Here is a 12,630-nt window from a genome sequence, read left to right as displayed (position 1 = left end):
TGAGAACAGTGCTTGGCACATGGTAGGTTTCAGTAAGTATTTGTTGAATGAATGATCTGTTTTCTACTTATAAAGACCAGCTAAGAGGAACAGAATATTTCCTCCTTTTCCTCAAAATAAGCTAAATTGGAAATACTATGCATCTGTCAGAATAAGAGTAATACTTCTTATTTATGGGTCCCTCATTACTTATTTATCCACCCCTCACCTGCTGGCACTGTGCTGGGCATGGAAAGAACACACTGAGTCACAGAGAAGTTAGGAAATGTGCTCCAGATCACATAGATAAAAGGCTGTGCCACTCACATGGTCTCCAGAATGTTCCTCTACCTGGATCTTCTATGTGAGGTTGTCAGTCTATGGTGAGAAACTGTGGAGGAAGCAACCCTGTGAGCCTCATCATTTTGACTAAAGTATGGAAGTTATTGAGAAGACCACAGGAAAACTTTGTTCTGATTTTAATATTTCCCTGCATCTGAGAATGTAGTTGGCTTCTTGACTTATGGAACACTGAGAGTTGTGTCAATGAGCATTCCTCTTTTCTCATTTGACACTACAAAACTTAAACCTGGGTGTCTACCATGCCCTCTCCAATATAGGTCAGATTTTGGGTATGATTTTCACATTTGTTTTCTTTTGACCTGCGTATGTATCTCTAATTTCTATTTTCCTGAAGTATTTTATGATTAAGTTTCTTTTTTTTAACTTGAAGTAGATATTTAATAACTTTGCAGTTATTTCCTTTAAGTAATATTAAAAGCTGAGCTGAGGTACAAAATTAAATTGGTGCCAGGAGTGAAGTAATGGTTTATATAAAATGCTGCTGACTCTGGACTTGCTCATCCCAGCAACTTTTTAAAAATGAATTATTAAAAAAATTTTTAATTCCAATATAGTTAACATACAGTGTTGTATTAGTTTCAGGATACAATATAGTAATTCAGCAGTTCTATACATTACTCGGTGCTTATCATAATAAATGTAGTCTTAATCTCCTTCACCTATTTCACCCATCCCCCCACCCACCTCCTCTGGTAACCATCAGTTTGTTCTCTATAGTTAAGAGTTTGTTTTTTGGTTTCTCTCTCTCTCTCTCTCTCTCTCTTTTTTGTATATTTGTTTTGCTTCTTAAATTCCACATATGAGTGAAGTCATGGTCAGTCTGACTTATTTCACTTAATATTATACTCTCTAGATCCATCAATATTGCTGCAAGTGGCAAGATTTCATTCTTTTTTATGGCTGAATTTTATATATATACAGCACATCTTCTTTATCCATTCAACTATTAATGGACACATGGATGCTTCCATAATTTGGCTATTTTTTAAGTTTATTTATTTTTGAGAGACAGAGAGACAAGTGGGGGAGAGTCGGAAAGAGGGGGAGACAGAGAATCCCAAGCAGGCTCCATGCTGTCAGAGCAGAGCCTAATGTGGGACTCAAACCCATGAAACTGTGAGATCATGACCTGACCCTAAACCAAGAGTCAAACGCTTAACTAACTGAGCCACCCAGGTGCCCCATTTTGGATCTTTTAATTAATGTTGCAATAAACATAGGGGTGCATGTATCCATTTGAATTGGTGTTTTTTTACTCTTTGGCTAAATACCTAGGTGGAATTACTAGATCATATGGCAATTCTATTTTTAATTTTTTTGATGCACCTCCATACTGTTTTCCACAGTGGCCACACCAGTTTGCATTCCCACCAACAGCACACAAGGGTTCATTTTTTCCCCACATCTTCAGCAACACTTGTTGTTTCTTGTGCATTTTTTAAATCATTCTGACAGGTATGAGGTGGTATCTCATTGTGGTTTTGATCTGCATTTCCCTGATGATGAGTGATGCTGAGCATCTTTTCATGTGTCTGTCAGTCATCTGTGTGTCATCTTTGGAGAAATATTTGTTCATGTCTTCTCATTTTTTTTAAAGTTTATTTATTTATTTTTGAGAGAGAGCACAAGCAGGGGAGGGGCAGAGATAGAGAGAGAGACACAGAATCCCAAGCAGGCTCCAGGCTCTGAGCTGTCAGTGCAGAGCCCGACGTGGGGCTCTAACTCACTAACCATGAGATCATGACTTGAGCCAAAGTCAGATGCTTAACCAACTGAGCCACCCAGCTGCCCCTCTTCTTCCCATTTAAAATTTTTTTTTAACATTTTGTTTTATTTTTTTGAGAGACAGAGGACGAGCAGGGTAGGGGCAGAGAGAGAGGGAGACACAGAATCCAAAGCAGGCTCCAGGCTCTGAGCTGTCAGCACAGAGTGCAATGCAGAACTCAAACCCACAAACACAAGATCATGACCTGAGCTGACGTCGGATGGTCAACCCACTGAGCCACCCAGGCACCCCTCTTCTTCCCATTTTTTAAATAGATTATTTGGGGGTGTTTTTGGTGTTGAGTTGTATGTTCTTTATATATTTTGGATACTAACTCTTTATTAGATATGTCATTTGCAAATGTCTTCTCCCATTCAGGAGGTTATTTTTAGTTTTATTGATTGTTTCCTTTGCTGTGCAATAGCTTTTTGTTTTTGTTTTGAAATTTTTTAATGTTTATTTATTTTTGAGACAGAGAGACAGAGCATGAGTGGGGGAGGGGCAGAGAGAGGGAGACACAGAATCTGAAGCAGGTTCCAGGCTCTGAGCTGTCAGCCAAGAGCCCAACATGGGACTCAAACTCACAAACCATGAGATCATGACCTGAGCTGAAGTTGGACGCTCAACCAGCTGAGCCACCCAGGTGCTCCAGTAGCTTTTTGCTTTGATTTAATACCAGTAGTTTATTTTGCTTTTGTTTCCCTTGCCTCAGGAGACATATCTAGAAAAATGTTGCTACAGTAGATGTCAGAGAAATTACTGCCTGTGTTTTCTTCTAGGATATTTATGGCTTCAGGTCTCACACTTAGGTCTTTAATCCATTTTGAATTTATTTTTGTGTATGGTATAAGAAAGTGGTCCAGTTTCAGTCTTTTGCATCTAGATGTACAGTTTTTCCAACTCCATTTGTTGAAGAGATGGTCTTTTTTCCCATTGCACATTCTTGCCTCCTTTGTCAAGGATTAGTTGACCATACAATTCTGGGTTTATTTCTGGCCTATCTATTCTGTTTTGTGCCAGTACCATACTGTTTTGATTACTACAGCTTTCTAGTATATCTTGGAATCTGGGTTGTGATACCTCCAGTTTTCTTTTTCTTTTTCAAGATTACTTTGGCGATTTGCGGTCTTTCATGGCTCCATGCAAATTTTAGGATTATTTGTTCTAGTTTTGAAAAAAATGCTGTCAGTATTTTGATAGAGATTGCATTAAATATGTAGATTGCTTTGGGTAGTATTGACATTTTAGCAATATTGGTTCTCCAAATTCATGAGCATGGAATATCTTTACATTTGTTTCTGTCATCCTCAATTTCTTTCATTAGTGTTTTATAGTTTTCAGAGTACAGGACTTCCATCTCATTGGTAAAATTCATACCTAGGTATTTTATTTTGTGGGGTACAATTGCAAATGGGATTGTTTTCTGAATTTCTCTTTCTGCTGCTTCACTATTAGTGTATAGAAATGCAACATATTTCTATGTATTGATTTTGCATCCTGTGACCTTTATTGTAAGCTTCTTTGAACTCTTTTGGGAATAGGGCAGGGTGTGAATAGGTACATGTCCTGTCCATGCATTCGTGACTTGTGTGGATAACTCTACTAATCATCATTTAGGAAGTAGAAGCACAGTTGGAGGAAGTGAAGAAGAAATCAGAAAATGAAATCAAGCAGCTGGAAGAAGAGAAAGCAGCCCTAAATGTGAAGCTCCAGAATTCTCTGCTCGAGGTAAATCCTGAATTAATGCAGTGCTTGGGAGTGATGGTTCTGGGTGGGAGTCTTGGTTAACTGAGATGCCAGGAATCTCAGAAAACTGGCCCAACTTCTGTACGTTCAGCATCCTCAGCAGAAAGGAAAGGACTTCATCCTGACAAGAAATATGTCTCAGGAGGCATAAATTTAGCTGCAAGTAACAGAGAGCCTGATTTATGGAAGCTTAACAAAGAGGCGTTTAATGTCTCGCATAAAAGAAGGAGGCAGAAGGCTTCTGGGGTTGATTCTGTGGCTAAATTATATCAGGCCTGGTACATCTGAGATTCCCATAGTCCTGCCTCCTCCTGGGCTCTGTCCTCACTTTCAGGAGTATTAGGTGCTTTGCCTTCATGGGCTCCTTCCTCTACTGGAAAAAATATCAAAAAGCATATTTTGGGGCGCCTGGATGGCGCAGTCGGTTAAGCGTCCGACTTCAGCCAGGTCACGATCTCGCGGTCCGTGAGTTCGAGCCCCGCGTCAGGCTCTGGGCTGATGGCTCGGAGCCTGGAGCCTGTTTCCGATTCTGTGTCTCCCTCTCTCTCTGCCCCTCCCCCGTTCATGCTCTGTCTCTCTCTGTCCCAAAAATAAATAAAATAAAATAAAAAAAAAAAAAAAAAAAAAAGCATATTTTATGACTACATTGGTATGAAGATGAATATAGCCAAGCTGTATTTTTACCTTCTGACTTTAAAAGAAATTAAAACATTGTCGTGGCCCCTAAAAGTATTGTGGGCCCTAGGCCCTGTGCCTTCTGTGTCTAATGGAGAAATTAGCTCAGATTCCCCCAGACTGGGAAAATGACTGTCACTGCTTCATTGTTGAGCCCAAATTTACACCAAGAAATGGGGAGAGGCAGTGAAGACCAGGCCTGTCCACTTCATCAGGAAACCACCAGCCTCCACAGAGGGCTCCCACTGACTCTTCCTCCCACTGGTAATGTCTGCATCACGTGACCAGCCTGGGAAGCGAGAGTGGAGGCAGGGAAGGGAGAAAGGGGTAGAGAATGCCTGTAGACCAGCTGAACATCACAGTTTGCTTGGTAGGGAAGTCCACCTACCCAGACCACCCAGAAACCAAGTCAAAGTTTAAAAGACCTGTTGACCCTGTTATGGTGGGGGAAGAACTCTTGGGAGGGCCTGGAAACAGGCTTCATTCTTTTTTTTTTTTTTAATGTTTATTTATTTTGAGAGAAAGAGAGAGCATGAGCAGGGGAGGGAAAGAGAGAGAGAGGGAGAGAGAGAGAGAACCCCAAGCAGGCTCCATGGTGTCAGCACAGAGCCCCATGCGAGGCTCAATCTCACAAACTGTGAGATCGTGACCTGAGTCGAAATCAGGAGTCGGATGTTTAACTGACTGAGCCACCCAGGTGCCCCCCGGCTTTGTTCTTGAGCCTAATTAGACCCTCAAAAAATGTAAAGAGGTTTCCTTACTTCCCCTGTCCTCCTTCACACACTCCAGATGAGCCCTGAGTCCACCGTCCCCTCAGGAGCCCACGAAATTGGTTCCTCAGCCCTCATCGAGCACTACGACCTCCTAGGGGGGTTTTGAGAATATAGAAGCCGTGTGCAAAATAGTCTGGATTGTTTAAGGATACCTCTAATGGAGTTCGGTCTGGAGACATGCATGGTGAGAGAAGAAAACCTGAACTGGTGGTTATTTCTAGAAGGGAGAGGGGGTGGTGGATCAGGGAGAAGCTCAGGGGCCTGCAGCGGTGTCTGTGATGTGTTCTCCCTTCAGCTGAGTGATGAAGGGAGAAAAACACATTCGGTTTTTCTATGCCACAAGTTATCATTTTTCTAAAAGGTGAATGTGCCAAGCCTTGAACTTGATATATCAGGGGCTCTGGAGGAGAGGTCCTGGTGGGAAGTCTCTGCTCCGGAGGCTTTGGTTCCACCTCAGCCCCAGGTGGCTGCACAGCAAAGATGCCCGTTTTGCTCTCACTCCTCTCTCCCTCCCTTGGATTGGAGTTATACTGCCAATCTTTACACCGGATCTGGACTACTCTGTGCTGAAGAACTTAGGGAGGCTTCAGCCCAGTTATCCTTCTGACATGGGACCCTGGGGTCACCACCTGATGATTTCCCCGAATGCCCCTCAGGACCCCTCAAAAAATGACAAGAGTGAGTTTCGTCAAGTGCTTCGTTTAGTTCAGGTACTACCTGAGCAGTTTCCATATATCAACTTTTAGTCCTCACAACTGCCACACAGTAGGTGCTGTTGTGATCTGTGGTTTACGGATGAGTTAACTGAGGCACAGAGATGGTAAGTCACTTCCTCAAAGTCACACAGGTAATGAGTAGTGGGTCTCAGATTCCAACCCAGGTTATGCGGCTCTGAAGACCCCACTCTTAACCGTTATGCTAACACTATGTGCAGCACAGTATGCCGTGTCTCTGATGCCCCAGGATCACTCAGGACATGAGTATCTGCAGATGGCTGGTGTGACCCAGAGGCTGACCTTGACAAAGTGCCTGCCCGTCACCCTCCATTCCTTCCACAGCCTTGGTGGCGACATCATCTATTCACCCGCTTACCAAAGCAAGAAATGGAAGCGTCAGCCCTGACCTCCTCCTCTCCTGCTCCTCTGTCCTCACCTATAGTCCCTGCCCTGCCCACCCTCACATCCACTCAGCTGTCAAGTCCTGTGTGTCCTACCACTGAAGGCTCTCAGTCCCCCTCCCCTGTCTTTATCAGCCTCCCAGGATGGCTCACCTAGGCTCTGTTTTTCTTTACCTCTTATAGACATTGTGTGAACAAGTGCATAGAACTCATTTGAGTATTTCAAAAGCCTTAGCAAGATGTAGTGTAAGTAGTTGCATAATCTTCTTCTTCTTCTGTGATGTTGCCTGGAGTCTTGAAAGTCTTGGCCTGTATCTCCCTGCCTCTACCTTCTCCCTAGGCTGGCTAATTCCAGAACTAGCATTCTAAACCCCAGATATGCTCAAGGCCCCACTCCTCCTTCTCCCAAATCTTTTAATCGCCATGTGTTTCATAATTTGGGCCTAACCTAACTCTCCACCACTACCCCCCAGGACTCTGTTTTCTCCCATCCATTCCTTCATGCTGAGCCCCTGACATGGAACTTTCCTCCAATTCTCACACACATCCTACCTTCCCTCTGCCATTGTACCTACTATTCCTACCACCTGGAATGTCCTTTCTCACCCCGGCCACGGATGGACTCCTATTCATCCTTCAGTGCCCATAAAGCTGCCCTGGACTCCCCTCGGCAGAGTTTATTGCTGTAAATTCTCTGCAGTAGTATGTGTCTCACAGTAATTGTTGTGAGGGTTAGAGGAGTTTATACTGTCAAATGCTTAGGTCTGTTCCTGGCACAGAGCAAACTCAGCATCAAAGGTACTATTATTAGTTTGTCTTCTGAATGTTGCTGTGATTATAAACGTGTATCTGCCTCCTCCATAAGATGACAACTCCTAGAAAGCATGGGCTATATTTTATTCTCTTACCATCTTGCTCTCACTCTGTCCCTCTCCCTTATCTCCTCATACCTGGCATGATGCCTGAGGAGCACTAGCTTTCCTACAAAGATTTGTTAGCAACATCTGAGTTTCCTGTATGGTTCTAGGCCTTGTTCTTCCCAAAGTCTAGAGCAGAGAAGCCAGTCTGTTTAATTGAGACTCTACAGTTAATTGGTTAATAATAATCATCATAATTAAGGCTCTACAATTTAATAGCACCTTCTGCCACTGTTTCATTTTATTGGTATAATTCTTTTTTTTAATATTTGTTTTGAGAGAAAGAGCAGGGGACGGGGAGAGAGGAAAGAGAGAATCCCAAGCAGGCTCTGTGCTGTCAGCACAGAGCCCGACATGGGGATTGATCTCACGAACAGTAAGGTGACCTGAGCCGAATTCAAGAGTTGGCCGCTTAACCAACTGAGCCTCCCAGGCACCCCTTATTGGTATAATTCTTAAATACTGTTCCTTTTCTTTACCAACTAACTTTTTAAAAAAAGAAATAGAGTGACCTTCCAGGAATGGTATGAAAGCCAGTGAAAACCACCCTGCAGCTCTAGTATAGGTGTATTTATATAAATAATTTAAAAGGAAGTATAGGCTCATCTATTCCAGGAAGACGAAGCAACTTGCCAATTAGAAATGCCCTTTCCAGAAGCACATTTGGAATTTGTCTAATGGAGCACTGTCCCCAGAACTGATTGACCCAGGAGAATGGTTTCCCAGATTAATGACCCCATCAGGAGATGGGACTTTGTTTCCATTACCAAGCGTTTCTTTTCTTCCATTTTAGGTTTTAAGACTGGAAGAATTTATCCAACAGAATAAGGTACATCCCCGAAGAGGCAAAGAAAGGCCCCAGGAATTGGACAGCCAGCGCTGTAGTATTTTAGAGACCCAGGTAACCTCTGTTTTTTCTGCTTTAATTAAGGATATTTCTCTTCTTTCAGCACTTCATCGTCCCCAGTGACACATGCTGGCATTAAGAGGTTCTTTTATTTCCCCCCTCAGAGCTGCCAAAATGCCTGGAAAATAAAAAATCACCACAAAATCCATTTGCACAAACCGTGAAGAAAATAGAGTTCCAAGTAATTATGCATGTGGTTTGAAAAAGAACAAGGCTTGTCAGATGAAACCTTCTCTCCCTCTCTGAGAGCAGCTTGCCTGGCAGATAGAAGGGCACTCACCAAGAGCTGGCCTCCTGTTCCGCCCAGCAGGAAGCATAGTAATAATGCTGTCTGGCCACCCCCCTCCACCTCTGTGGTATCAGTTACTCTCATACTAGCTCTTCCCCACGATGCTGCCCTTTCAGGGACTCTGCCCCAGGGCGGAAGCTGGTTCCTGTTTGTCCTCTGTCAGCTCACGATAAGCTATTTTATTTTCCTAGGGACACCATGATGAATTACCACACACTTGGTGGCTTAAGCCACAGAAATGTGTTGTCTCACAGTTTTGGAGGGGAAACATCCCAAATCAAGGTGTCAGTAGGGTTGGTTCCTTCCTGAGGCTCTGAGGGAGAATCTCCTGCATGCCTCTCTACCAGCTTCTGATGGCTGCTGGCAACCTGTGGCACTTGTGGTTTGCAGATGCATCACTCCAAGCTCTGCCTCTGTCATCACGTGTGTCTATGTGTCTGGCTATGGAAGACCTTCTTCTAAGGACCTTCTTCTAAGGACACCGGTTGTTGGGTTTAGGGCCCACCCTAATGCAGTTTGACCTCATTTTAACTAACTACATCCACAAAATCTTATTTCCAAATAAGGTCACCTTAGTAGGTAATTGGGGCTAGGGCTTCAATATATCTCCCTGGGGGCACAATTTAATGCAAACCACAGGCACTCATTTAACATTTGTTGCATGATGTCAAAAACAGATAATTCCTGTGAAGTTAGTGTTTGAGCGCCCTGGCTTGGATGATCCTCTTGCTTCAGCTTTCCTATTATTAACCTTCGCATCTGGAGCCATGAAAAGTCCACCACTGTAAAATTTTACTTATTACTGCCCTAAATTTTCAGTCCGCTTCATACTCCATGTGGGAAAACACATGTGGGTCTGAATCTCATTGTTTCACCCTCACCCATCTCTTATTCATCACATCCGTGTGCCTGAGTGTCTACAGAAACAGGCAGTTTCTCTTCCTCGACCTCAGACTTCCAGAGCTTGAGCCCTGATCCTGCCAACAGTCCCCTGGCTTGCCCCACTGGGATTGCTCATACTTAACCATGTATTCATCAGGGTAAAAATGAGCCTAAAATCTGGTGGATAAGGACTTGAATAACAACATTTGTATGGGACCTGGTCAGTTCTAGAGCACGGTCCCCATCTATGACTTCATTGGAGTTTTACAATAACCCTGTAATGTACTCATTTTACAGAGGAAGAAACTGAATGACAGAGCAGTTGGGTGACTTGCCCATGGTCAGAGGCATCCAAGCAGCCAGGACAGAACAGAACTACTTGTCTATGGTTCTGATCCTCTACTCTTCTTGTGAAAGTATCAACACATGCCCAGATGCCTCCCAGATAAAACTGACCTCAACTCTGTCTTGGGGTTGAGAAGAGCGGCAAGGATTCCCTGTGTTTCCTTTCCTGACACCCAGAGACTGGGGGGAATCCTTGAGCAGCCCTCATTGCTCCCACATAAGCCTGTAGGAGAAAGCTGAAGGCACCTTCATCCGTAGGGCTGGTCCTTCCTGATCTGGGGCTACCCATCCTTTCTGATGATGTCTTCCTGAGAAGTAGGCAGATATTTTCATTCTCCCGCAGTTTCTCAAGAACCAGCCTCACGAGCGAGCCGTCTGTTGGAAGAACTGCTAGCCCCAGGGACAGCTGAACTTCCCGCCAGCACACTGTGCAGTTTCTCAGAAAGACTCTTCCTCAAATATTTGAATATTTCTCAGCTCCTCACACTGACTGTGGCAGGGAGATCAGATGGAGTTGGCTGGGATCCTGAGTGAGGAGATTCCAGTGAAAATAAGGTTGATAAGCTCAGGAATATTGTGCATTGGCTGCATTTTCAGGGGACAATACACAAACATAGAAATTCTAGGTATGTTCCAGGACTGATGAATAAGGGCCAGAGCTGGTATGGCAGCTCAGGGTTTCTCTGCCTGATCCCCAGTCACTACCCACCAAGTGCCAATAGCATCTCCCCAATAAAAATGTCTCAGCCAAAAATGTCTCCAGATGTCATCAAGAGTTTCTTAGGGACAAAATTGCCCCCAGTTGAGAACCACTGATGTAGCTAAGAGCCCTGAAGAAGTTCAAAATCCAAGTGCATGTTGACAACCATGAATTGGTTCACCATGAAACTTGGCTCTCCTACCACCCTCCTTGGTCTAGAACATTGTCCCTTATGAACCCAGTTTCTAGAGAGTGGTATGTATCTCTCCTACGTAGAATTGCCCATGGAACCTTGAAGAATACCAGTTCCATTTGGTTCAACTCTGCATGCACATTATTCATTCATTCCCCAGTCATTTGTGGAATAGCTAGGAGGTATCAGCCTCTGAGCTAGATGCTGGAGGAGAGAAAGATTCATAAATCAACAGTGTTAAGACTATGTGGACATTTAGAAATAGAATTAAACTTCTATTTAAATTTAATTTAAATTAAATTAAACTATGTTTTCTATTAAGCAACTATTATATACTTTACAGGTAGAGTTTGTTCTTTTAACTTGTTTTCTTTTCAAATAATCAATCCATGTTTGTGGCACAGAATTTAAAAGGTATATAAAGGCATACTATGAAAAGGATCCCTCCTCCCCCCAGTTCCCTATCTTGTCTATCTGCTTGTCTATCTGCTCAGAGCTATACTGTGCGTATGCAAGCATAATTATGAATATATTATTTTTTCTACAAATGATAGCATACTGCCTTGTGCTCTACTTTTTGTACCTTAAAATTTCATAGAGAAAATTTAAGGAGATTGTAACACGGCAGTAAACCTCCATATCAACCTCATTTTTTTAAAAAGAAAAACCGTAATATATTTAACCTTTCCCTTATGATAGATATTTTGGTTGGTTTTTCCCTTACAGGGACTACTTCACTGGATAGCTCTGTAGTGGGATATAGTGTAGTATAGTGGTTAGGAAAGCTCACCCCTGAACCAGATGCTTGGGCTCTTACTGGCTAGAGAATCTCAGACAAATGATTTAGTCTCTTTGCTTAAGCTTCTTCATCTGTAAAATGGGGCAATGATACCATCTATCTCAGAGGGCTTTTGTGAGAACTAAATGAATTAATATATGTACAGTGTCAGAAAGTACCCAGCATGTGGAAATGCTCAGTAGGTGCCAACTCATGATTGCAGAACTTTCTGGCTCCTGTGGCATGTGATTTTTTAACTTTGATAGTTATGCCACATTGCCTTCCATTGATGATGTCCCATGGCACACTCCCAATGGCAGCTCATGTGAGTGCCTGTTTCCCCACAACTTGGCCAACACAGCACATTACAAAACTTTCTGAACATGACCAGTAAGAGAAAATTTAGAATTTAGTTAAAATATTTTTGACAAGCCAACTATATGCCAGCCAAGGGAGTCGAAGCTTTGCTCAGGCTCTAGAGAGACAAAGTCCTAGAGATTCTCTGAGGCTGGTGCAGAGGATATGTTAGTGGCCCTCTGCTGTGCAGTGATAGCTTTCACTACACAGGAACCCGCAAGGGGCAGAGTCTTGAAGAGAAGGCTCAGAGGGGATTGAACCATCTGGCTGCTCATCCAGAGGTGGAAACAGGGACAGCACGCCACTTCCCCAAAGATATTCTTGCTGAACTGGGGGCTATAAAATTTAAGTTTGTTCAAGACTCAGGCATTCTGGGGCGCCTGGGTGGCTCAGTCGGTTAAGCGTCCGACTTCAGCTCAGGTCACGATCTCGCGATCCGTGAGTTCGAGCCCCGCGTCGGGCTCTGGGCTGATGGCTCAGAGCCTGGAGCCTGCTTCCGATTCTGTGTCTCCCTCTCTCTCTGCCCCTGCCCCGTTCATGCTCTCTCTGTCTCAAAAAAATAAAACGTTAAAAAAAAAAAAAAAGACTCAGGCATTCTGGGGTGTCTGGCTGGCTCAGTAGGTTAAGCATCTGAGACTTCAGCTCAGGTCATGGTCTTGTAGTTCATGAGTTCGAGCTGCGCATTGGACTCTGCACTGGTGGTGCGGAGCCTCCTTGATATTCTCTCTCCCTCCCTCTCTCTCTCTCTCTCTCTCTGCCCCTTCCCTACTTGAATGTGTTCTCTCTCAAAATAAATAAATAAACTTAAAAAAAATACTCAGGAGTTTTAGTTTAGGCCATTGAC

The 12,630-nt window shown here is 43.5% G+C and overlaps 1 protein-coding gene across 1 annotated transcript in view; it reads left to right on the top strand.

Annotated features, from left to right (window-relative positions):
• The window catches only part of FAM184B (family with sequence similarity 184 member B), a 151,446-nt gene that overhangs the window by 96,451 nt on the left and 42,365 nt on the right, over positions 1-12,630 (top strand). The window contains exons 6-7 of the mRNA XM_078446244.2: positions 3,725-3,835; positions 8,129-8,236. Coding sequence (XP_078302370.2) covers positions 3,725-3,835; positions 8,129-8,236 — 219 coding nt within the window. The remainder of the gene's footprint in view (positions 1-3,724; positions 3,836-8,128; positions 8,237-12,630) is intronic.

Source organism: Panthera onca, chromosome B1, assembly GCF_046562875.1.
Source record: "Panthera onca isolate mPanOnc1 chromosome B1, mPanOnc1 haplotype 2, whole genome shotgun sequence".
In the NCBI taxonomy this organism is placed as follows: Eukaryota; Metazoa; Chordata; class Mammalia; order Carnivora; family Felidae; genus Panthera; species Panthera onca.
The sequence above is the reverse complement of the archived record's forward strand: the minus strand, read 5'-3'. Positions and strand labels throughout refer to the sequence as shown.